The sequence below is a fragment of the Leucoraja erinacea genome, chromosome 14 (genome assembly GCF_028641065.1).
Source record: "Leucoraja erinacea ecotype New England chromosome 14, Leri_hhj_1, whole genome shotgun sequence".
Classification (NCBI taxonomy): Eukaryota; Metazoa; Chordata; class Chondrichthyes; order Rajiformes; family Rajidae; genus Leucoraja; species Leucoraja erinaceus.
Window position 1 is genome coordinate 28,015,630 of NC_073390.1, and position 25,497 is coordinate 28,041,126.

At 44.3% G+C, this 25,497-nt stretch overlaps 3 protein-coding genes across 4 annotated transcripts in view; 2 read left to right on the forward strand and 1 right to left on the reverse strand.

The window, feature by feature from the left end:
• The window catches only part of atg4b (autophagy related 4B, cysteine peptidase), a 45,394-nt gene extending 43,946 nt beyond the window's left edge, over window positions 1-1,448 (reverse strand). For both annotated transcript variants that reach the window (XM_055645938.1, XM_055645937.1), the window contains exon 1: window positions 1,315-1,448. In XM_055645938.1, coding sequence (XP_055501913.1) covers window positions 1,315-1,324 — 10 coding nt within the window. In that variant the 5' untranslated portion in view covers window positions 1,325-1,448. The remainder of the gene's footprint in view (window positions 1-1,314) is intronic.
• A 79-nt stretch (window positions 1,449-1,527) lies between these two features.
• On the forward strand, window positions 1,528-3,736 carry LOC129703462 (peroxynitrite isomerase THAP4-like). The gene is made up of 2 exons (XM_055645939.1): window positions 1,528-1,939; window positions 2,438-3,736. Exons 1-2 carry the CDS (start codon window positions 1,860-1,862, stop codon window positions 3,162-3,164), a joined length of 807 nt encoding a protein of 268 aa, XP_055501914.1. The 5' UTR covers window positions 1,528-1,859; the 3' UTR covers window positions 3,165-3,736.
• A 2,547-nt stretch (window positions 3,737-6,283) lies between these two features.
• Window positions 6,284-25,497, forward strand: part of thap4 (THAP domain containing 4) — a 38,963-nt gene continuing 19,749 nt past the window's right edge. Inside the window, exons 1-2 of the mRNA XM_055645940.1 lie at window positions 6,284-6,440; window positions 23,134-23,287. Of these exons, the coding sequence (XP_055501915.1) occupies window positions 6,416-6,440; window positions 23,134-23,287 (179 nt within the window). The 5' untranslated portion in view covers window positions 6,284-6,415. The remainder of the gene's footprint in view (window positions 6,441-23,133; window positions 23,288-25,497) is intronic.

Sequence of the window (25,497 nt, forward strand, 5' to 3'; positions counted from 1 at the left end):
TGAAATATTAACTCACTTCCTGCAGATCCTAAATATTTTGAGTAGCTGCAGTATTTTGTTTTCAGATGACAAAGCAAGCACATTACACAAGCAGGCACTGCCTTCAGGGTCTCTTGCAGGGACTGAGACAAAAAAAATCTACTCACCAATTTCATTCTACTAAAGAACACCTCAGAGAATTTGCACAAAAATGGAAATGCAAGGATCCAGTTGGTACAGTTGACTCAATGTCCTTGCGGTAACAAGGGATGGCCATTAATTTGGCTTGTCAGTGTGACATAGATCACGAAGAAATTAAGACATTTTCATAGAACCAAAAGAGCACATTTTATTTAGTGCATATTTGAAGACATCTCAGGAAAAATTCTGTATAACAAAAATACCATCAGCAAAATGTTTAAATGTTTTGTTTTCTATCAGACAGCTTTATTTGTGTACAATTTTATTTTCTTCCTGAAATACCCCTTTCACAACAGATTCTGAGCCTTCACCATCAAGTACTAAAAAAAACAGTCCACGGTGACCAGCACTTTGGACTGTTATTTCCTTCACACCTCCAAGTAACAACACATGGGCTCAGATAAACAAATCCGTGAGAATGACATAAGTAACATTACACAAGGAATCATATGTGCAATCCTGCCACGCGGTAAGTTTCCGCAGGAACTCGACACAGATAAATATTGTGCAATTTAAGCTGGGACTGGCACTTTGCATTAACAACAGGCTACGCCACAAAACACTTCAATTGAATCCGAAAGTGAAATTACTATAGGAGAGACTTCAACAATAATACGGTAACGCAATGTACATTTAAAGTACCGGTGTACAGTGCGAAAAGAACAATCTTTGACCAAGAATTGGCAATAGCCAAGTTGGAAAGTGGAACAATAGATTGATGAATGATGACCGAGAAAGGTAAGAGTCGAGATGGTATAGTTTCATACAATGGGTTGCACAGTAAGCGGGTTCCTAAGAACCACAGGCTGACAAGGACTCGCCAGCTTTCTTAGCAACGTCCGGCTCTCACAGAGCGGTCGGACACGTTGTACCTAACGTCCTGCGGGCGTCGGCTGACAGGACAGGGACTTTGGCAGGGTGAGAATTAGATGGGACCGGGTGCGGCCCGACGCCGACAGGAGCGCAGCAGACAGCCGGCACCACTGGCTGTCAGGCCCAAGTTTCGTTTCAGGCCAAAGACGCGGAAGGGGGGGGAAATAACGCACTGGCTGATGCTCAGCAACAGAGCTGCATCCGTAACTGCCCTTCTCCCAGTTACCCCGAGAAAGCGGAGCAGCAGGATCCCGGGCCTACCTGCATCCATTGTGTACACTCCTCTCCCACCACACAGGGCACCGCCCGGCAACGCGGTGACAGCCGCTTCAGGCCAATCCAAGCGGTGCTTGCGCCGCCGCCCGGCCCGGCCCCGCCCCGAAGGGCACGCGCTTGCGCCGCGACGCCCCGCCCCGCCATGCCCCGCCCCGCCCCGAAGGGCACGCGCTTGCGCCGCTCGCTCTCCCCACCAGGGGGCGGGCTGTAGCACGCCGGAAGTCCATCATGCCGTGCGGGAAACGGGCAGGATCAAAAATATAGCTATAGGATCTTTGGGCAGCATTGCGGATCAGTTTGCATGTTTGCTGCTAAATAAATCAATTGGGAATTAGTTTTCATTCACACATGCTGACATCTCTTTAATTTTATAGTTGACGTGAAACAGAGGCGGCAAGTGGTGTCCGGCAACTAGTTCTGCGGCGGCAATGACCGGTTGAAGGATTGATGCCACCATCTTGTTGTACGGAGACTGTTGTTGGTCCTGGATTGAATTGTGTTGAGGACATTACCTTACATTGCTCCGCGCGATGGTCATATCTTGCTCAGCATATTCCTGTACCAATAGGCAGGGGAAAGTATCCATCTCTAAATCCATCTCTTTTCACAGGTGGGTAGACGATCCAAAGTCCATATTCCTATTTTCCCCATTAACCTAAACTATATCCCATATAAAATATTTGAGCATGTAAGTTTATCAACAACTTTTAGAGTGTCTTCAAATGAAGCGACTGAGAAATCTATACGTTGACATTTTCTTTTGTAAGATAACAGAACATACGCAGATCAGATTTGAGGTTTTCAGATTTCTACTGCCCTGTATTTGAAGATTAGCTTCCCGCTGTCATCCATGAATGGCTTGGCTCTAATTATAATATTATGTCGCTTTTGCTGTCAACCAAAATATGTTTTTTTAATTATCTTAAAACATCTCAACTGGATAACCACACGACCCACTATGCTACAGGCCTAAACCTAATCTTAAAATACAGCAGAAATTTGTACTACATAACTATCTTAGTATTGTTTACCATCGTAATACCCCTGAACATTTATAATCAATTTTATTTTAAACTATATTTGCATATGCCTCTGATTTATTTGCCAGATTCCCTTTGAAGGATACCAAACGTTTGTCAAAGTGGATTAATGCTGTTGGGCGAACTGACTGGAAACCAACCAAGTTTTCCTTTTTGTGCAGTGCTCACTTCACCAAAGACAGTTTTCAAAAGCGTCATGAAGACCAGCATCAACGGCTCAAAGTTAACGCTATTCCATCCATCTTCCACTTCCTAGAACATAAGAATATAGTAGAAGATCAACATTGTCACTGCCAGGATGCACCAAAAATACAGTCAACTCCAGCCAATCAGCAAAGTGTTTATGTCCTTCATGAACCATTGGATGAGATCCTGAATCCCAACTGCGGAATGGTGGAAAGCAAACATGTGTTTGAGAGGGTTCCTGTGCTTGGTGAATTTTCCACTTCTCCTGCACTCTCAGTGACAAGTGAACCCAATAGGTGTAAAGTCCTAGATCAACAGTGGACTCCACAGTCCGAAGTTAGTAAGATCACAGCTACTGAAAGATTGCTGATTGACAGCACCGTATTATTTCCCGATGATGCTATTCCATCTGCCTCTGGTGCATGCAAACTCATCAGTTCTTTGCATTCATACTGTTTAACTCCACTGCATGGTTCCTTTATTAAAGATCAGGACATGAAAAAGAACATTGAAGTAAAGATCCTGAGCCAAAAAAGTGGTCGGATCATGAAACAAGTGAAAAGATTAGACAAATGGGGGCACAAGAAACTGCAGATCCCGGAATCTTGAACAAAACACAAAGTGCAAGAGCAACTCAGAGTGAGTCAGGCAGCATCAGTAGAGGGAATGGACACATGACATTTCAGACAGTCTGAAGAAGGGTTCAGGCCAAAACATCGTCTGTCTATTTTCTCCTCAGATTAGAAGGATGGATCTGTGGGCTTGAAACCATTTCCACTCTAGTAAGGCGCTTTCTGCCTCAGGATCATGATTAGTAAAAGTCTATAATTTCTCAGAGCTTGTGGTGAGCATAAATCTAAATCAGCAAAATTTAACTTGAGGTGCTCAAAACAATAGTTGCTAACTCTAAATTCAGTCTTTTGTTTAGCACTGCAGTGGTGACTCCATTCTTACTGCATTTTCATTTATATATTTACTACAGATCACAACTCAGCTGGAATTTGAAACCTATTATCTTGTTGTTCACATGTTAAGAATGGTCGTTTGGGCTGGTCATGGAAAGCTATAATTATCTACAATTACTCATTGTTCAAAAGTCAATCACTTTTATCCAAAAATCCTCCTGCTCATTGTAAAAATATTTATGAATAGACATTAAAAACATATAGCATCTGAGTGAGCTATCCTGACTAAAAGTTATTTCTTTGGTTCTAAGGTTCTAAGGTGACAGTTTACTGTGGCCAGTTAATCTACCAATCACATAACAGTGATTATAGGACTCGCTGGATCTTCTTTTTTTGAAATATGAATGGCACTGTTACGTCACAATCACACCTTCATCAATGCTGTGCAGTGTGGCATTGAAAAGAAGTGGCTGTTGGTGGCATTTCAAAAAGATCTATAGAATAGTTTTAGATGAATGATATGTTGCCTTTGAAAGGTTATTCTTTGGGATTGCCATGTGCTCTGCACTGTCTTGAAGAAAGAGTTAATTGATGTGTGGTTGTGATTATTGATGTCCTCCAGTATATTAAGTCTGGCTTGAGGTAAAGCCTCACTTTTCAAATCCTTCAATCTGGTTAGCAATTTAGTTCATGACACTATTTGCAAAGTTAGCAGTTGCCAGTGATATGAGAGTTTGTGGAAAAAATGTTGAGGATTTTTCCATGTAGTGTACTTTCCTTGAACTGAAGTTCCTGAGATAAAAGAGTGACTTTTCAAGGGTGTGACATTTACACTGGATTTAATCAATTTACCACTTGTTAAATGTAATGATTGGTTTATGACATTGAGATAAAGGTGGCTGGGGTATTAAATATATCCCGTATAGTGTATTTTAGTAACAAAACATCTTTAAATACATTTTTCCTCATGAATCTCTTTGGTTAAAAAAAATGCTTAGAAAATACTGTAATGAAAGGAGTAACTTCTTCATTAGCTCTTCAATGACTGATCACAAAACTGCATCATTAAGGGTCAGAGAGAATTTGGAAGCAGACCCCTCAGCCCAATACCTACACTGTTCATGAACCACCTATTGACATGAATCCAAAATTAATCCAATTTCTTATTCTCCCACATTCTTATTTTCTCCTTCCTAGATTCTACCACTGTCTGAAACACAAGGTACAGTTTACTGTGGCCAGTTAATCTACCAACCTGCTTGTGGCAGGAAACCCAAGCAGTCACAGGGAAAACTTGAAAACTCCACAGAGACAGCACTCAATATCAGGATTGAATCTGGTTCTCTGATGCTTGGAGGCAATGGCTCTACAAGCTGTGCCACTGTGATAAGACAAGATACAGTTGCTTTGGATGGAATTGTTGACAAAATACCAGTTTGTAGAAGTAACAAACTCCAACTATCACAATCTCTGATAAAGGCAGTAGTTAATGTCACAGCTAGCGATCTTCACCATTCACCAGAACATTGCTGCTGATAAGCCTAAAGAAAGCAATATTGAGTTGTTCCCATCTACCACATTAATGTCCTAATATTCTGGGGAATTTTGAGTTTGTGTGTAGTCTGAGCTCTTGAGGCTTGCAGCCGAAAATAATGTGTACACAATAGCACAATGCGCTTTAGATATTTTGGATCCATGCCATGATGATGAAAAGTGGCTTGGTGTTTAGCTGTCTGGTCAGCAAAACTAAATAGCGCTTTGGCCAATATTGAATAATAAATAAGTGAGGATTGAAGTTACGTACATTGACCTGACAGAGGTTGGGAAGCTATAATTAGTCCATATTGAATGAACTCAGGTTAGATTGAAAATAAATGCCCCAAGGTGTTTGTGCTTTAAAGTCATAGCAGCATAGAAATAGCCCTTCAGTCAGCACAAACCATCTGTTTACATTAATACCTCACATCCCATTTTGTTCTCCCTTCATTACCGTCAAAACCGCTCACGCCCCAGAATCTATCATTCACCTACATACTGGGGGTGATTTACCAACCTCCCTAGCTTTGGGGTGTGGGAGGAAACTTGCATTGGGAGGTGAGGGGAAGGGATAATGGCAAATTCCATGCAGACAGATCCAGAGGTTGGCATTGAATGCAGATTGCCTGAATTATGAGGCAGCAGGTGTGCCATATTACCACCCCTGTATACAACAACTGCAGTTTGAGAACATTATTTCAGTTTTGTATTTATAACGGGAGTAACGTAGCAGGTCAAAAACTCTTGGGTCAATCAAATAATTTAGGTGGTGTCAAAAGTATCTGAATTTGGAAACTACAGGTGCTGGTTTACAAAAGAAGTGCTGGAGTAAATCAGCTGTTCATTACTGAAGAACATGGTGATGTTTCAGGTCAGGACTCTTACAGCTGCCCCAGTCCTAAACATCGCCTGCTCATGTTCTCCAGAAATGCTGCACATCTGTATTGAGCTGTTTCTCCTGCACCATAGGGACACTGGGTTGCTGAGGAGGCTCCTAGAAACTCCACCGTCGCTAAGTGTTCGAGTTCCAAAAAGAGTGAGGATGAAGCCTGCGCTGATGACTGAAGAGAGAGAGAGTGCTGGGCAAAGATCCTATAGGATCTTTGGTGCTGGGGCCGGGCTGAAGGGAGATGAGATGGGCCAGTATCGAGCAAAGATCACAGCGCGGTGTCGGGGAACTGAAGAGGGGAGGCGGGACCAGAGACGTGACTTTACGGAGGTGCCAGGCTGGCGCTCTCCCCTGAAGGAGAGGAACGGGGGTGGTGACATGATTGAGGAGAGGGGCGGTGTCGGTGAAACCAAAGATCCTATAGCAGAGCTCTGCTATAGGATCTTTGGGTGAAACGACGAGTGGAAGATGGGCGGTGCCGGGTAGTAAAGAGAGGAGTGGCTGAGGTCGCCAGGTGTAGTTGAGTAGTCATGGCTGGCGATGCGGCGGAAGCGGGTAAATAAATAAATAAATAGATAAATAAGCACGCAAACTAACTGGGGTTACGATGTACCTCGTTCCGGTCTATTCCTTGTCTTTCATCGTAGATACCCCCCGTGGTTTGAGTGGCCCGCGGGGAAGGGGAATGAGTGGGGAGTGGACGTGTGATGGACTGAGGGAGGGTGAGAGCAGTGGGCTAGGAGGTAGCCGTGGGAGAGCAGGGCGGATGAGGGATGAGTGGAGGCCGTTTAGGTAGACACTAGACCAAGGGGGACCCGTTGGGTCCCGTCCCCTCAACGCGCGGTTGCGGGGGAGGGGGGCGGCCTTCGGCGTCACACACACACTAACCACCCCCCATACACAATAACCCCCACCCCCCTTGATATTATATAAATATTATTCATTTGCTCCTTTTACCTCATCCCCCGCCCTATCCACTCACGCTTAACCCCCAACTGCCCCCGCCCTATCCACTCACGCATAACCCCCAACTGCGCAGGCATGGCTAGAGAGGGGGGGGGGTAGAGAAGGAGGGGAGGGGGGTAAAGAGAGAGGAGAGGGGGAAGTCCAGAACTAGGGGTCACAGTTTAAGGATAAGAGGGAAGTCTTTTAGGACCGAGATGAGAAAATCATTTTTTACACAGAGAGTGGTGAATCTGTGGAATTCTCTGCCACTGAAGGTAGTTGAGGCCAGTTCATTGGCTATATTTAAGAGGGAGTTAGATGTGGACCTTGTGGCTAAAGGGATCAGGGGGTATGGAGAGAAGGCAGGTACAGGATACTGAGTTGGATGATCAGCCATGACCATAATGAATGGCGGTGCAGGCTCAAAGGGCCGAATGGCCTACTCCTGCACCTATTTTCTATGTTTCTATGGAAGCCGTCGGGATCTGCAGATCAGAGCCCACTTTCTTGTTCTTTCTGCGTCTTTTGAAGAACTGGGGGGTGGGGGGGGTGATGACATCACTCCTGGAAAACAGTGCCCAGCAGGCAGCGCGTTGAAAGCTGCGCAGCTTGCCGCGAGGATCAAAGGCATTGTGACGTCATCCAGCTCGCTTCAGCAGTTAGATTTTAAAAAGATGTCAGATCGGTGAATAATTTTAGTAAAAAACTCGGGAAATGATTAATCAAATTTTCAGATGAGGGGATTTTTGAAATCATGAGTTAAATCTCTTATCTGAATATGTAAAAATTACCGTGTCGGGATTTCGAGGAGATGTGAATCAAAGAAAAAGTTCAAGCAAGCATCCTCACAAGTAAACATCCAAGATCAGAGTTTTATAATAATATAGATGGTCGTGGCTGTCGAATATGTTCAGGCAAGTTTGCTGAGGCAATATGTAGAGTACCCTGCAAGAGAGAGGGCAATAGTTGGGAAGGGCAAGTGATTACAATGTCAGTGAGCGAGCCTCTTGGGACAAGCAACCACAATTAACTAAAATAGTTAATTTATTTTATTACCCACTATTTTATTAACTAAAAGAGTTCATTTATTTTATTACCACTATTTTATTAACTAAAGGAGTTAATAAAGTTAATCAAACAATGGGTAATAAAATAAATTAACTATTTTAGTTAATCAAATAGTGGTTGCTTGCCCCAAGAGGCTCACTCACTTACACTTTTATTAACTAAAAATAGTAATGGATGGAGACAGGGTGGGCATAGGCCAACTTTGATGGTATTAGAGAGGAACTTGGTAAAGTTGATTGGAATAGGTTATTTGTCAGCAAAATGTGATGCTTTTAAAAGTGTGACGACAAGAATTCAGGGCATATATCAGGGCTCGAAATTAGCGGTTGCCCGGGTGCCACTGACCACTCAAAGTGCCGTCGGGCAACCTAAAAGCCGACTTGTTTTGCGCGGCTTGGCAACTTGCTTTATACCGAAGATATACCGTGGGAAAGATGCTAAGTGTGGCGTGTCGGAGCGAATGACAGGCCTCGCACAGCAGCAACGGCGGCTCCATCGCCTCCTCCCGCATCCCGCCCGGCCTGATAACGGTATAGGATCTTTGCTGTTAGCGGCCGCTGCTGCCACCAAAGATCCTAGAGGAGCTCCTCTATAATCTTTGCCTGCCACTCCGCTAACGGCGCTTTCAAAACAAACCCTTGGAGGAGGGAGGTGTCGGTCAGAGGCGGAAGTAGTAGGGGGGGGGGGGGGGCTGAGGATAGAGCGCGGTGATTGGAGGAGGGAGACGTGCCAAAACATTCTCGGCAGCCCTGCACCGCAGCCAGGACCGATCCTGGTCTCTGGCGCTGCAATCGCTGCCGAACCGCCACTGGACCATCCCCGTCCCCACCCGAGAGCCTCCCCCTCCTCCCCCACGCCTGGGGATGGCCAGAGGCGTCGGGAGTCAGACTGGCGCGGTGCCCCCAGGCCCACAGCCAGCGCAGAGAAGCAGCGCTAAACCCAGCTCAACTCTGCCTGTCCCTATCTGGATTGAGACAGGGCTGTAGGCGAGGCAGGCAGAGTTGAGCTGCATTTAGCGCTGGATTGAGCTGAAATTACCGTTCACAGAGCCTCCGAAGCCTCGCGCGTGTGTGTGAGTGTGCAGCATGCGATCGCGGCCGCCAAGATATTCTGTCCCCCGGTCATCTCCATATTTTGATAGCGATATCCGTGCCTGACAGGGACGGCCAAGGCAGCCATGATGCCGGTGTTGTCCGAGGAGCATTGGCCTTCCATCCCACCCACCTCCTCTGCCCTTCCTTCCTCTCTCTTGTATGCCCCCCTCCACTTCCCTTATACTTCCCTCCTCTCATCTACTCCCACCTCCCCCCCCCCCCCCCCCCCCCCATCTATTCATCCTGCACTGATCTCCCTATCCACCTCACATTGATTCTCCTGCCACTCCCCATCAATCCTACATTGGTCCCCCATTTCATCCTGTACTGACCCCCCCATCCATCCTGCACTGATCCCCCACTGTCATCCACCGTACTCTCCCCTCACAATTTTACCTACTCCAACCAACACGCACTAATTCCCCTGTTTGATAACGGAATGCAATCAAATATGTTTAAATTCCCAATGTTATTATTTCAGATTCAGATTCAGATTCAGATTCAATTTTAATTGTCATTGTCAGTGTACAGTACAGAGACAACGAAATGCATTTAGCATCTCCCTTGAAGAGCGACATAGCAAACGATTTGAATAAATAATACTAAGTGTCCGGGGGGGGGGGGGGGGGGGGGGGCAGTGATTGGCAGTCACCGAGGTACGTTGTTGTCACTGAGGTACGTTGTTATGGATTTGTTTTAATCCATAATGGATTAATTAATTATGAACACATGAAACATTAAAACCGCAGTGTTCGATTGTCATTGCTACCGTTGACACGTTATTGCAGAATTCATTTTAACGGCAAATCAATGCTCTTAATATGGAGTATCAGTACTGTGGTTATTTAATGAGCATCATTCACAACCATACGTTGGATTTATCCAGGTTTTACTTCTACAGTCAGTCATATACATCACAAATTTGGTCAGGAGATATTTCAGTTGAAATTTTAACGTTAATTCTGAAGTGGGAATGATGGAAAAAGCGTTTATCAACAATTTCTTTTTAATTTGTTGCTTACAAACTGGGTATCTTCATTGCTGTTCACAACACGTGCAACTAATCTGAATGTCCGGTAATGTGGCGCTTGACACCTTTAAATATATTACCAAAAGAACATTTGCTGCATTTATGTCCTTTGGCCATCTCTTGTTAGTTAGTGTAATGTTTAACCTGTCAGATGGGTATAGTCAGTTTTGACAGCTATTATCATAAAATGCCTTTAGAAAATTCCTTGCAACCTGTATATTTTGTTGTGGATAAATTATGTGGGAAGCGAGAGTGTTTCTGTACCAATAGCAATAACGACCCATGCTATGGCCATGTCATGATCATTTTCGGTCCTTCACAGAAAACTTGCTTGCATCAATCTGTAGTGTGCATGGTTAAGCATATATGTTATCATTGTCCAGGATTTATTGACACAAGTTGATCAAATGCTGAATAATCCAACCACATTTTTGTTTTGGAAGTGGAAAGAAATAATTAAAATTGTATTAATTGCATTGTTTAAAAAGAGTTGAGATACTGTATTATAATTTTGCTGCATGTCATTGTGGTATATATCATGTCTTGATTGGTGAATATGTTTAATTTGTGACTTTATTTGAAGCAGAAATAATATGTGAATGCTTCATTGAGCATAATTCCGACTGGTAACTACGCACTTCGTCCGAGCACATTATCGCACGCGTCATGCAAGCCCCTAAACTGTCATTTGGCAACCTAAAAAGCTGCCAAGGTTACCCGGCTGGCAACAGGGATAAAAAGTTAAGCGAGAGCCCTGTGAGCCCTGTATATATTCCTGTTAGAGTAAAGGACAAGGCAGATGGGAAGTCTAGATTATGAGAGAAATTGAAGCTTTGGTCAGGAAAAAGAAGACGGGATGGGACAAATATACGCAGCCGGGATCAAGTGTTCCCCTGAAAGAGTTTTGGGAACTGAGAAGCATACTGGCGAAAATGGCGCCTGTCTGTGGCGACATGTTATAAAGACACCGCACAAATCAGAGGTTTAACTAACAAGCTGCTATGCATTTAAACGCATTAGCGCTATTGCGATCTACAGGCAAAGGAGCTGCCGACTGTAAGGGAATTCCCGACCACAGGGGAAACCCCAACCTCTCAGAGGATCGCAGGAACAGTAAGTACTGTGGAGGCCTCCATTGTGTCCAGAAACGTGGCCAACGGGCAGGTAGGATAGTCCCCTGTGCTTCAGTCTGACTTGTTGTCCTGCTTGTCGGCAATGTTGCCATCCTACTAGCTAATGTTCAGTCACTGAAAAATAAAGTGGAGGACTTAAGGTCAAGGCTGCTTTACCAAATCACAGAGACATGGCTTACCCCCAACTCCCCAGACTCAGCCATCCAGCCTGAAGGGTTCTCCATCCATCCTAGGGACTGAAAGCAGACATCTGGGAAATTGAGGGGCGTCTGTCTCATGGTCAACTCATCGTGGTGCTCAGATGTGGCAGTTCTGTCACAGAACCAACTCCTGCTCCCCACACCTGGAACATTTGTTGGTGAAGTGTAGTCCCTTCTATTTCCCGAGGGAATTCACCTCCATCATCCTGTCCGTGGTGTATATCTCACCTCAGGCAGACATTCATCGAACACTGGAGGAACTGCATGCCGTGGTCAACAAACACCAGTCAGTGTACCCCAAAGCCTTTAACATCTTAGCCAGGGACTTCAACAAAGCCAACCTGAAGAAATCGCCCCCTGACTACCATCAACACGTTTCCTGCAGCATCAGAGGATTAAACACCCTTGACCACTGATATACGACCATCAGGAATGCCATATCTCACCCTCACTTCGGGAAATCTGACCATTCAGCTGTGCTGCTTCATCCCGCATACAGGCAGCAACTGAAGAGTGCACCCTCAGCGGTGATGACTGCACAGAACTTGTCAGAGGAGGCAGAGGACCGATTCCAGGATTGCTTGGAGTCAGTAGACTGGGCAATGTTCAAGGACTCGGCAACGGACCTGAATGAATACCCCACAGTTGTTACAGACTTCATAACGAAATATGCGGAGGAGTGTGTTCCTCTGAGTGTTTCCTAACTAGAAGCCTTGGATGAACCAGGAGATCTGCATTCTTCTGAGGACCAGATCCCGGGCATTCAGGGGGCAGCTCAAGCGACATCGAAGCATCACTCCCTGACGAGGCCGCTTTGATAGGTAGAACACTGATGTGCCTTCCCGAGCCCCCTATACGCCCGGATGGTATTACAGTCACAGAGGCTTATGTAGGAAGATCCTTCGGGGGGGTGAACCCTTGGATAGCATCTGGACCAGATGGTATAACCATATAATATAACCATATAACAATTACAGCACGGAAACAGGCCATCTCGGCCCTACAAGTCCGTGCCGAACAAATTTTTTTTCCCCTTGGTCGTGTTCTTAAAATCTGTGCAGACCAACTGGCTGGAGTTTTTGTGGACATTTTCAAACGCTCATTACTGAGGTCTGAGGTTCCCATCTGCTTTAAGAGGGCATCAATAATACCCATGAAGAGTAAGGTGACGTGCCTCAACGACTATCGACCGGTGGCACTAACTTCCGTGTTGATAAAGAGCTTTGAGAGCTTGGTTATGGCGCATATCAACTGCTACCTCAACAAGAACCTCGACCCACAACAGTTTGCCTACCGCCACAACAAATCAACGGAGCATGCAATCTCACAGGCTCTCCATTCTGCACTGGACCACATTGTGACAATAAAAACCCATACGTCAGGCTGTTTATAGACTACAGCTTGACGTTCAATACCATCAACCCCTCCAAGCTGGTAACGCGAGGAGGTGTGTTGCCGAGCTCCCATCCAAACACAAAAACTAGTGAGTTTAATCATTTTTGGAATTCGGAGGAGATACAGCGGTACATTAAGGGACAAAAGTTGTTTGGCACGGACTTGTAGGGCCGAGATGGCCTGTTTCCGTGCTGTAATTGTTATATGGTTATATTAAACATCTCTGTGTATCGCTGCGATACTGCAGAAATCTGTTTTAAAAGTTTCTGCGTGTTTCGACGTTCGAGGCATCACCACTTGCCTCCCTCCCTCGAACTGTTCCATATTTGTTTTTTTGTGTGGACTTGGCCTCGTGCTATTATGGACTGTCTGTGTCTGGCATTTTGTTAAAGTACTTTGTTTAAATTGCATCTTGAATGCCTAGGCTCATCCTTACCATGGATGTCCAGTTCCTTTCATCCACACTCCACACCAGGAAGGTTCCTCTGGTTCTACCTTTAACAGGCACATAATCAGTTCACCTCTGCTAACACTTTCCTCCGCATGGCGGAATTAGCCCTCGCGCTCCATAAGTTCTCTTTTGACTTCTCGCTCTTTCTTCAAGTTAAAGGTGCAGATGCTGGTTTACAAACAAAGGCATAAAGTGCTGAAGTAACTCAGTGGGTCAGGCTGCATCTCTGGAGCATGTGCATAGGTGACGTTTTGGGTCGGGGTCCTTATGCAGACTGTAGTATGGGGAAGAAAGCTGGGAGAGAGGTGGGAGCGGGGCAAAGCCAGGCAAGTGATAGTGGATGTAGATGAGGGGGGTTGATTGGCAGATGGGTGGACACAAGCCAGAGATGAAAAGACTACTAAAGGCTGTGAGATAAGGAGACAATAAGTGTGAAATGTGAGACCAGAGGAAGGGATGTAGGTGGAATGGGACAAGAGAAGGGGAAAAGGAGAGATGGAAGGAGAAATAGGTGTGTATCCAGGTGGGGCAAAGGGAAGAGAGGAGGGAGAAAATAGGGGTGGTGGGGAAGGGTCAGTGTTAGCTGCTTAATATTGGATAATTCACTTTATACAATTGAGTTATCAGCTACTCAAATAGAATATGAGATGCTGTTCCTCCAATTTCCACAAATAAATATGCATTTCCTCCAACTCACTTGGGCAATGGAGGCAGCCCAGCACAGAAAGGTTGTATGGGAACAGGAAATGGAGTTAAAATGGTTAGCAGCCAGGAAATCCAGCAGGTCTGGCAGACTGAGCTCAAGTATTCGGTAAAACAGTCGCCGCCTCTACACTTTGGTTCACCGATGGGAAATTTTGTAGAATTGGGGCAGCTTGGCAGAGGAAGCTTATTTTCCATATGTTTAATGGAAGGCCCATTCTCTACTCTGCTTCGGTGAAAGAGTTGATGATGACTTGAGTTTGGTCTCTGTGCACAAATGCAAGCACCATCGTCGCAATGTACCTTGACTACTGAAGTCGAGGTGACCTTGATTCTTGAGTGTAGGTGCTGCAGTTGAATTATTTTCTCATTATTCCTTTAGGTTAGGTTCACTCCAGCAGGGAGTCTGTTGGAAATGAGGCACACAGTTACAGCATGAAAGAATGAAAATGTGTTGGAGCAAAGAAAGCCTTGCTTGATGCCAGCTTGCAAGTCCTTGTGAAACAAATGTAAAATGGAATCTAATTTCTGCAGCCAGCTGCATTTGCTCCATTGAACCTCTGGTTCAAAGGCTGAAAAATAATGTACATTGGTTGACGCTGCTTCCGGCATTTTCCTTGATTGCTCAGTAAGGATCATGCCCTTGCTGTCAATAATAATAACACCAACAAATCTGTGAACTGCTGACAAAAAGAATGCGAAGCAAGATGGGACATTATTCTATTATTATTTCCCTTGAAACTGAATTTGATGCACATTACTGGTTTTGCATAATTTGAGTTAGCAGTTTGGTTTCTTGAGATGCATTTCATGCAACAAAAGGTGGCAAGTGTGACTTTGTTACAAGTTACATTGGTTGTGTAAGCTTAGAATTGTAGGGCAACATAGGGTGGGCAGTTCCAGGTGCATAGCAGACTCATGGTGAGCCAGGAACCAAAGTGTGCTGAGCCACTCAATCAAACTTCGGTCACAGATTGTTAACAGGGTAAAAGAGTGAGGGGTGGATCACCTTTTCACAATTATCAGTTGCAGTTCTTCTTGTGTATGGCGTGCACCGCCTAAAGTTGTAGGTCAACTTGTTCTATTTGATCTAATTGTTTCTGCACGTCGGGTTGATTGCATTAGTCGAAACAGGGTGGACCACGTGAAGGTTGCAATTTCCCACCCCATGAGTTGCAGTGTAATGGTGTTATAACATTTCAGATTATGGGAAATGCAGGAAGCAACGTCAAGCATTGCCCAAGAAAATAAACAAGTAATCTGACCAATATTTATCCTGCATACCAGAAATGATTATCAGGTAATTCTCCCATTGTTTTTATGTAAAGTTGGGCTGGTGCAGTTTTTTTTGGTTACACAGTGAATATACTTAAAAAGACTTTTAATGGCCGTGAGGCCCTTTGCAATATTACTCAAGTGAGATGACGTAAGTGCGAATCTTTTTCTTTGTGTATGCCACGCTGAAGTTCACTGCTCTCACCTGTTCACTGATTTGCCTTTGTTGTACTGGACACGGTTTACTATTTAATCCTCTATGACTTTATCCCTCTCCTTGATCAATTCATACACGTCTGGCTGCTGTTAATTGAATACAGCTTGTTCAACACAATTATCCCTTGTGGCGCCACCGTCGTGGCAATAGTCTGTGTTTCCGTTCTACTATCTTTATTATTTTAAGTATGTTCTAAAAGTTTGTTTCAATGTTTCATGGTTAGTTTATGTGGGGGGGGGAGGGGGGAATAGAGGGAAACTTATTTTCGGTCACTTACCTCGACGGAGATGCGATTTGCTCCGTGTCGCATCTCCGTCCACCCCTGCGGCCAAACAACCTGGAGTGGTGCGGCCTTTCCTGGAGACCGGCCCGGAGCTATAAGCGGCGGGTGTGGCGTGAACTTACCATCACGGAGCCGGGGATTCTTTGCCGAGGATCGCCAGAAGAAGAGCTCCGACCGCAGGGCCTGTGGACTTTAACACCATGACGCCCGTGGTCTCCGGTAAGAAGTGGCCGACTCGGTAGCTCCATGCCGTGGAGTGTTCCAATCTGTCCCGACACTGGAGTTTCAATCATCCCGACGAGAGGGCTTGAACATCGGACCGTCAACAGCGGCGAACTGCGGAGGGTTCAATGTCCCGACCACCAGGGATGAACGAAGAAGGAAGATGACTGAACTTCATTGCCTTCCATCACAGTGAGGAATGTTGATTCCACTGTGGTGGATGTTTATGTTAAATTTATTTTATGCGTGTATAGTGTTCTTTTCACTATATGGTAACTCAAATTTCACTGTACCGTAGTTGGTTAAGTGACAATAAATGCAAACTTGAACTTGAACTCATCACCAAGCTCCAAGACCTGGGCCTCAGTACTTCCTTTTGCAACTGGATCCTTGACTTCTTCATTGGTAGACCTTGGTCAATGTGGGTCGGTGATAACACCTCCTCCTCTTGGGTGCCTTTACTATTTATATTTAATAATTACAATTTTATAATTTTAGTCAGGGTAGGCACTGCCTACCTTGCCCACCCTGACGGCACGTGCCTGATACAGACCCACGTCTTGCACTACCATGGTGGGACTTGTTTGCTAAATATGTTTTTGCTGTCTTTGCCGTTCTCACTGTCTTGTGTAACGTAAGCATAATTTATGTTTAATTTTTATATTTTGACTCGGACTATGTGCCTGTCATACTGCTCTTAGCAAGATTTTCATTTACCTCTTCACACTGTGCATATGACAATAAATCTGATTTGACATTTCCCGTAATCATCCTACATTTAAAAAAATTCTCTAGTCGAGACAGGTGTTTGTATTTGAAATAAGGTCCATAAGGATGGAGGCCCTGGCCAGTTGTATGCACAGTCACAATGACAGTACTTCTTCACCTTGGAGCATGGGTTATCGATATCTACAGAGACACATGCCAACAATCACTCTTCTCAGTGACTCTGAGAGTTTGATTTAATTCATGGTGTAGCTGTGAAAGTAGACAATAGAGAGCAATAATAAGTTGCCAAACTGGCAATTCGTGTGTACAGAAAGTTTTTGATTACTTTGCTGTGTGACAAGTCACACTACTTGCATCATATGACGTATTTGAGGTTATAATCTGTGATAATTGAAAATACATTTTTGAAACTATTAACTTGACTGAACATGATAATTGAAGATGTACTTTCTCAGTCTTCTATCCTTGCTGTCAAATTATTCACTCAAGCTAGCTCTCAGGAGAAATTAAATTGTTTGAATAGCCCAAAAAAAACCAATGATGCAAAATGAGGCATAATAATTTTTTGTTTCAAATCTATACGTTAATATATTCAGTAAACACAGCATATTCAGCAAATGCCATTATTACTTAAGCCAGCCGCATTTCTTCCTTAATGCAGCGGTGAGTGTTGGGGACGCAGATACATAGTCCAACCCTTGGTGTCCATTGTCAGCAAGATGTTAAGCGGTGGTCCTCGCCAACAGAACCATTGTGGAGACGGCTCTGAGAGTCCTTCAGCATGTATTCCTGCTCCTTGAAATGTGCTGTCAACAATATTCACTCACAGACATCTCCTCGCAATGGAATATCAACAAATCTGCAGGACACCAAGATTGCTGGTGTTGCGGACAGGTTGTCAAAGTGAACAGCAGGATGTAGATCAGCAAGGGAAAAAGAGCAGTCTGAAGAAGGGTCTCAGCCCGAAACGTCACCTTTTCCTTCACTCCATAGATGCTGCCTCACCCGCTGAGTTTCTCCAGCATTTTTATCTACCTTCAGAGTAATAGCAGAAGGAGTTTAATCCGAGTAAGTGTGTGGTGTAACACTTTGGGAGGTTGAATGTAAGGGGAAAGTATACAGTTAATGGCAGGATCCTTAACTGTGCCGAGGTATCTTAAGTAGCAAATCCACAGCTCCCTGAAAGTGGCAAGACAAGTAGAAAGACTAGTAAGATAGGCATTTGGTATAGTTGCTTTCATTGGTTGGGCATTGAGTATAAGGAATAGGAAGATATTAAGGGACAGCTCATCCCATTACAGGAAGAATGTGGAGGCTTTGAAATGGGTGCAGAATTGATTTAACAGAATGCCTGGATTACAGGGTATTAGATTCAAGGAGAAGTTGGACTGACTAGGCTTGTTTTCTCTGGAGTGCGTAGGTTGAGGGAAGACCTGATGGAAGTAGATACAATAGATAGTGTAGACAGTCGGGACATTTTGCATTGTGTGAATATGTTAAATACTAGACAGCATGTCTTGAAAGTGAATGGGGAGAGTTTAAAGCAGATGCACAGGGCAAGTTTTTTTTTATAGAGAGACTGGTGAGTGGCTGAAACACACTGGCGGGCGTGGTGGAGGCAGATATGATAGTGACATTTAAGGGCCTGTCCCATTGCGGGGACCTAATTCGCGACTTTAGAAGAGTTTGCCCTCGACTCATTCTCACAGCATGGTCGACACAAGGTCCTAGGAGGTCTTTGTAACTCTCCTTCATGCTCGAGAGTAGTCCCCACGTACTCGAGGCCTCAGTTAGGTCGCAGCGGTTTTTTTTCAGCAAGCTGAAAAATGCCCGTGAGTACAAAAAAAAAGTTTGCCATGGAAAAAAATCTATATTTTTTTACTCGTAGGTTTAGTCGAGGTAGGTCGTAATGCTATCGTAGGTAATCGAAGGTAGTCGATAGCTCGAGAAAAAAAAGGTAAGTAAACTGACCGGTAATGCCCGCTAAACTTTATTACAAGTTGGCTGGCTTCTTAAAAGTGTCTCCACTCCTTCTCCCCCCCTTCTTCTCCCCCCTTCTCCCCCCTTCTCTCCCCCTCTCTCCCCCCTCCCCCCCCCCCCCCCCCCCCCCCCCCCCCCCGCGCGCTCTCTAAAGGTCTTACGATAATTGTGCCAGCCGTCTTTTTACCTTCCTGTTCATCGCGGGTGTGAATTTCAGACAGTGCTCCCCAGCTTTCCCTGGCCCCTACCTTTGCGATGTGTTTGTGTGTGTGTGCAGACGGTCGATCCAGCTCGCGGTTTCATTGCTGACGGTCGATCCAGCTCGAGGTTTTTCAGGCGAATGCCCTTGAGCTTGAAGGTCAAGACAGTCGCTGAAAAATCACGTTAGTGGGACAGGCCCTTTCAGAGATTTTTAGATAGGCCCATGGATATGCTGGGAATGGAAGGATATGGATCATGTATAGGCACATGAGATTAGTTAGCAAATGCTGGAATTCTGAAACAATAAGTGGTTGAATTGCTTTGGTTAGGTTGCTGTTGTACAGGGAAAGAGAGATTTGACATTCTGTAGTAGGAAGAAGCTGCACTCAGCAGGACAGGCAGTGTCTCTGGAGAGAAGGAATAGGTGACGTTTCGGGTTGAGACCCGAAACATCACCAAATCCTTCTCTCCAGAGATGCTGCCTGCCCCGCTGTTACTCCAGCTTTTTGACATTCTGTGTCATTGTTTCTAAGAATTTAGAAGTGGGATAAGTTTTTAATTGAACACAGGGGAACAAGAGGACAGAAGAAATGAAAAAATTGTGATGGAATGGACCGTCATTAATTCAAAAGACTACCAGTACAGTATCAATAAATTATGGAAATACTGTACTGTACTCAACTTCCCCCCCAATGTTCTGAGCTCTATTTAAATAAAATGGAGATTTCACGATAAGTACTTCCCAGGATGCTAACTATTCGGCTGGAAATTCACCTCTTCATTGACATCACTGGAAAAGCTTTGTCAGTGGTGATTATTATTTCAGGAATAAAGACAAACCTCCTGTGCTGACAGTAACCACACACATGGGTTCCTGTTCTAAGACACTCGGGCTCACTTCTATCTTTCACTGCAGCGTAGGGGGGGGGTTGCCTTTCAATAAAGTCAGGTATTACACCCCACGAGGACTGTATGATGACCACCCCAACGGTTATGCAAATCTGCACCTCTGAAAGGAGTACGGATGTAGGAATTTCCTACCTTAGTTGCTGCAGTTCAGTCGCTGAGGCTATGTTCACCTGGCCTCAGACCGCTCAACTGTGGTGAAGATACTGAGCAACTGTTGGTAATGGGGGGTTGAATGACCCCATCCAAGTTATGTTCTGTCTCTTGATTCTGTATTTAATCATCAGTTGAGGGAGGGCAGAGGGCAGTATCCTTTCTGTGATGCCATGAGTTTCCTGAGTTCCTCAGTCTGAAAAAAGAAGTCCAGGATCACTAAATAATGAATACACTGTGCTGCCAAAATCAGCAAGGATTCTCCTCCCAATAGTAAAGGGAAATGTTCTGCTAAGGAGACAGACTATTAAGTACCTGTTGAAACACATTACTGAGTGTGACTCTTGGGCGGTTGCTGGACTAGTTTGTAGCTCAACTCTTCTAGTCCTGATTCACCTGAATGAGCGAGTTGTCGTTTTCCTGTTCTTGATGTTCCATTGCGTCACTGTTAGCCCCACCTTACAGTAAGAAATAGTCTTACTGCTTCACATGCGAGAACATTGTAAGCTCAGAGGTCTTGGGGATTGATTCTGCAAGGCAAGTATGCGCTACCATTAGCAGATAAAGGTCACCTTTAGCGATAGCCATGGGATAATACTTCCAGCACCTACTAAGCAACTGGAACATTATAGCTGTTGAGAAAACCTGGTTAAGGGCAAGACAGGACTGGCATCTTGATGTTCCAAGATACAATTGCTGCAGGCAAGGTGGAGGTGGGGATGCCAGTCACTCCCATAGGTCACCTAATTACATGGCATCCTTGCACTCAAGTTCATCTAAGACAGGCCCAGAATGTAACTGAGACAATAGCAAGAAAACAAGTTCTTGAAAAAAAAAAGTGTTTCATAATAGGTGAAGTAGTTTTAAATATATCTAGAATGGCCAATTGTTACTGAGCAATTTGAAAATTGGGATTTGCTGTGGGAGATGTTGAAAGTATGTGACGGGCCTTGGGTATTTCTGCCCTCTAACCGGTAACTGTTCATGGTGGGAATATTGTTTGAGAGATCTGCATTGTAACTTTAATAATTTGTCAAATTTCTGTCCTGTGAAGCCTTCAACTATAGTTCCCCATTGGTGTAGGTTTATCATTGTCATGTGTACTGAGATAGAGTTGAAAATATAAGGGTTTGCACACTGTCCAGTCATATCATACTGTACCGTATGATCAAACCATGTACAATTACTGCAGGTAGAGCAAGGTTAAAAATGAACAGAGTGCAGAATATAGTGTTGCAGCGTTGGTCTATGGGTCAGGAAGTTGCAGATGGTGCTGCTGATTTCTAGGTCCAGGAGTTTGGAAATGAGTTTGGTTTGGATTATAATATTGAAGGCGGAGCGATAATCAATAAAAATGAGTCTGCTATAGGTGTCCTTGTTATCCAGATATTTGAGCATTGAGCATGGAGCCAGGGACATGGTGTATGTTGTGAACCTGTTGCAACAGTGGGCAATTAATTAGTTTATTGGCAACAGTAGGCAAGGTTGGAGTTAATGTGCCCTGGCCAGCCTCTCGGCTGAACTTCATAGTGTGGATATCAGAGCCACTAAACAATAATCAGTAAGGCACACTGCCTTGGTTTTCTTTGGCACCGATGATGATACTGGTCTTAAAACAGGTGGAAACATCAGAATGGAGTAGGAAGGGATTGTGGCACCATCTGGTGATTAGACCAATAATAGATCGAACCCTCGTTAGAAGAACTGGATTGGGCACGTGACTGCGTTTGGCGGGGAGATGACGTCATGAGTCACGGGCCTGCCCAACTGGTAGGGACTCAGAATATAGAATAGTTTCTTTATTGTCATTGTCACATGAACCATGTACAATGAAATTTAAAAATGTCAGCCAGTCAGTGCACCATTCAAACATTTCTAAAAGCTAACGATACATACAAGGTAAAATATTAAAAAAGATAAACAACTAAAATAAATATCATGAAAATAGCACGCATAAACACCCAACCCTACATCCTTCTGACGATTTCACAGTGTACCACAGTCCCTTAGTATGTATCGCCCCTGCGTTCCTTGGCGGCTACATTTAGTGCCTTTATAGCAGTGGGGTAAAAACTGTTTTTAAGTCTGTTTGTCCTTGTCCTTGTAGATCTGTACCGTCTGCCTGACGGCAACAGTTCAAACAGGGAGTGGGAAATGTCCTTTATAATACTCTGGGATTTCTTGATGCAGCGGGAACTGTGTAAGTCCTCCAAGGTAAGGAGAGGGCAGCCGACAATCCTCTGGGCGTTGTCAATGGCCCTCTGGAGCGCTTTCCTCTGAGCCGCTGTGCAGCTGGTGTACCATACGCATACACAGTATGTTAGGATGCTCTCAATGGAGCACCGATAAAAGGACAGCAGCAGTCTCTGATTGATGTTATTCTTCCTGAGCACCCTCAGGAAGTGCAGTCTCTGCTGGACCTTTTTCAGCAGCGCAGAGGTGTTCACGCTCCACGTCAGGTCCTCCTCAATATGGATTCCCATATTGAGGAGGACCTGAGAGGAAATCCGCCACCCTCTCCACACAGTCCCCTCTGATAATTAATGGTACCATGTCTGTTTTATTCTTCCTGAAGTCTATTATTATTTCCTATGCCTTTAAGGTGTTGAGGAGCAGGTTATTTTCTCCACACCACACTGTCAGCTGCTCCGCCTCATCCCGATAGGCGTACTCGTCCCCCCCCCAGAGATGAGTCCCACCACCATAGTGTCATCCGCAAATTTGACAATGGTGTTGCTGTGGTGGGCGGGGGTGCAGTCATGTGTGTAGATGGTGTAGAGCAGGACCAGCGCTCAGTGCTCACTCTCAGCGCGCGAGTGTCTGACTGTATCTGCCAATAAAGATCACTTTGTTCTCAAACATGTGTCTTGCTATAGGATCATCAAAATGTTCCTGATGGAATTGGTTCCTTAGATATTATTTATTCCTCAACCAATATCACAAAAATTGGTCACTTTTGCTTTTCTTGGAACTTCGGTTGCCTCTGTACATTTTTTTAAATAGTGCATCTTTTGGTATTTTCTACTCCAAAAGACTGCTGAGGCCAATTCATTGAAAATAGAGATTGATGGATTCTGTATGCTGTATGTGGGAAAGTAGTGTTGTGGTAGAAAATCTGCCTCATTCTTGTTGAATGGTGAAACAAGTTTAAGAGGCTAAATGGCCACATCACGTTCCTATTTGTATTTAATCTATTTTGCTCTTCCGCCAGTCATAAAAGGCAAGTCTTTTGACTTCTTTAATTGTTTTGTTTTTCTCCTGTAGTTTGTTTGAACCCAGCCATTGAGCCCCTCTCGTGGATGTTGGGTACATGGATTTCAGACACACCGGGGGAAGGTTGCTACCCAACCATTAAACCTTTCAAGTTCATGGAGGAAATCAAAATCACACATGTTGGTCAGCCCATGCTGAATATTTCGTAAGTCAAGATGTCTTCTTTTCCTAGTTAAATGTTGACCTTCAGCAATACAAGTGATAATGCGGCTTTCTGGTTAGCTCTTTCCAGGAGATTTGGTTTTCCCATTTTGTTACAAAAATCTAATTTCTAAAATAAGTAGGTGGTGCTGATATTTTGCAGATTAACCATCGATTAGAACATTGCATCAGAATCGGTGGCAGGAGTGGGCATTTTGACCTTTCGCGCTTCTTCCACCATTGATCAAATTATGGCTGATCTACCTCATTGCCACTTTCCTGCCCTATTCCTATATTCCTGGAATCCCTCCATCTCATGATTTGCTGAGATAAGATGGTTTCTCACCATAAATTAATGTCATCCTTTATTAATAACGCTGCCTTGCATCTTTGCCATTCTGCTCCAGGTTTGGTCAATCAGTAGCCTGCGATTTCTGCAATGGCAATCATAAACATTTACTTCTGTTTGTGCAGTTAATTTACCTATTTTGTTGAGAACGCTGCATGCATTTAGATATAGCACCTTTAATTTTGCTCCATTTAATATTTTTCTGCACATCTTTTGCTGCTTGCCATTATTTAATCCTCAACATTCCTCACTTCCATATAACCATATAACAATTACAGCACGGAAACAGGCCATCTCGGCCCTACAAGTCCATGCCGAACAAATTTTTTTTCCCCTTAGTCCCACCTGCCTGCACTCGTACCATAACCCTCCATTCCCTTCTCATCCATATGCCTATCCAATTTATTTTTAAATGATACCAATGAACCTGCCTCCACCACTTCCACTGGGAGCTCATTCCACACCGCTACCACTCTCTGCGTAAAGAAGTTCCCCCTCATATTACCCCTAAACTTCTGTGCCTTAATTCTGAAGTCATGTCCTCTTGTTTGAATTTTCCCTATTCTCAAAGGGAAAAGCTTGTCCACATCAACTCGGTCTATCCCTCTCATCATTTTAAAGACCTCTATCAGGTCCCCCCTTAACCTTCTGCGCTCCAGAGAATAAAGACCTAACTTATTCAACCTATCTCTGTAACTTAGTTGTTGAAACCCAGGCAACATTCTAGTAAATCTCCTCTGTACTCTCTCTATTTTGTTGACATCCTTCCTATAATTTGGCGACCAAAATTGTACACCATACTCCAGATTTGGTCTCACCAATGCCTTGTACAATTTTAACATTACATCCCAGCTTCTATACTCAATGCTCTGATTTATAAAGGCTAGCATACCAAAAGCTTTCTTTACCACCCTATCTATATGAGATTCCACCTTCAAGGAACTATGCACGGTTATACCCAGATCCCTCTGTTCAACTGTATTCTTCAATTCCCTACCATTTACCATGTACGTACTTCGACGAGCTACTTTGTTTCGCTCCTTCCTGAATGCCTTCTAATATCTGTCTGTAATTTGTGCAGGTTCCACCTGTCCCAGAAACTATTCTAATTCCTCCCAATCAAAAACCATCCGTCCCAAATGCATCCATTGCTATTTCCTTCTATTTCTATATACTTAGCAGGTGGCACCAGTAGTCGTCCCAGGGCAGTACAGTCCTTTTTAAAACCATCTCCCTAAAATCTGTTTGCAGGATCCCATCCCTTTCTCCACCTGCCTTGTTTATACCTGTATGAACAATAGTTTCTTGTTTGTTCTTCTTTCTGCCAGGATGCTCTGCAGCTGTTAAGTGACATCTTACCATCCTGGAATCACATGCATGATTACCGAAATACCTGTCCTGTCACCATCTATCAATTCGGCTGTCTCAATGCGGCTGGGCAAGGCTGTTCTGTGCCAGGACTATTAGATTTCCTGAACATGGTGAACAAAGAATGTGTCAGCTCTCTGCAATTAATTGGATGCACTTCAGGAGTATTTATTAATCAATGCAAGTGCTTCCCGTATTTGCTACATTCTTAAGTCCCACACAGACTTTCCTCTTATTTACTGCTTGTACTACCATGCTGTTCTCAGCTGTAACTGTCAGGGGAAACTTTTACCCACAAGTTTTAAAGTGTGGAATTTGCAACCACTTGGACTTGCTGCAGGACAAATGAACAAAGGGTATGTTAATAGGATTTGATGAAGTTGGGTGGGAAGAGGTACTTATAGACGTGTGGAGTAACTTGGAGTTCAAGGGATTATGACATACTGCTGTCTGACATCGTTACTTGGGTATAGGTGAAGGATTGAGGTTTTGAAATG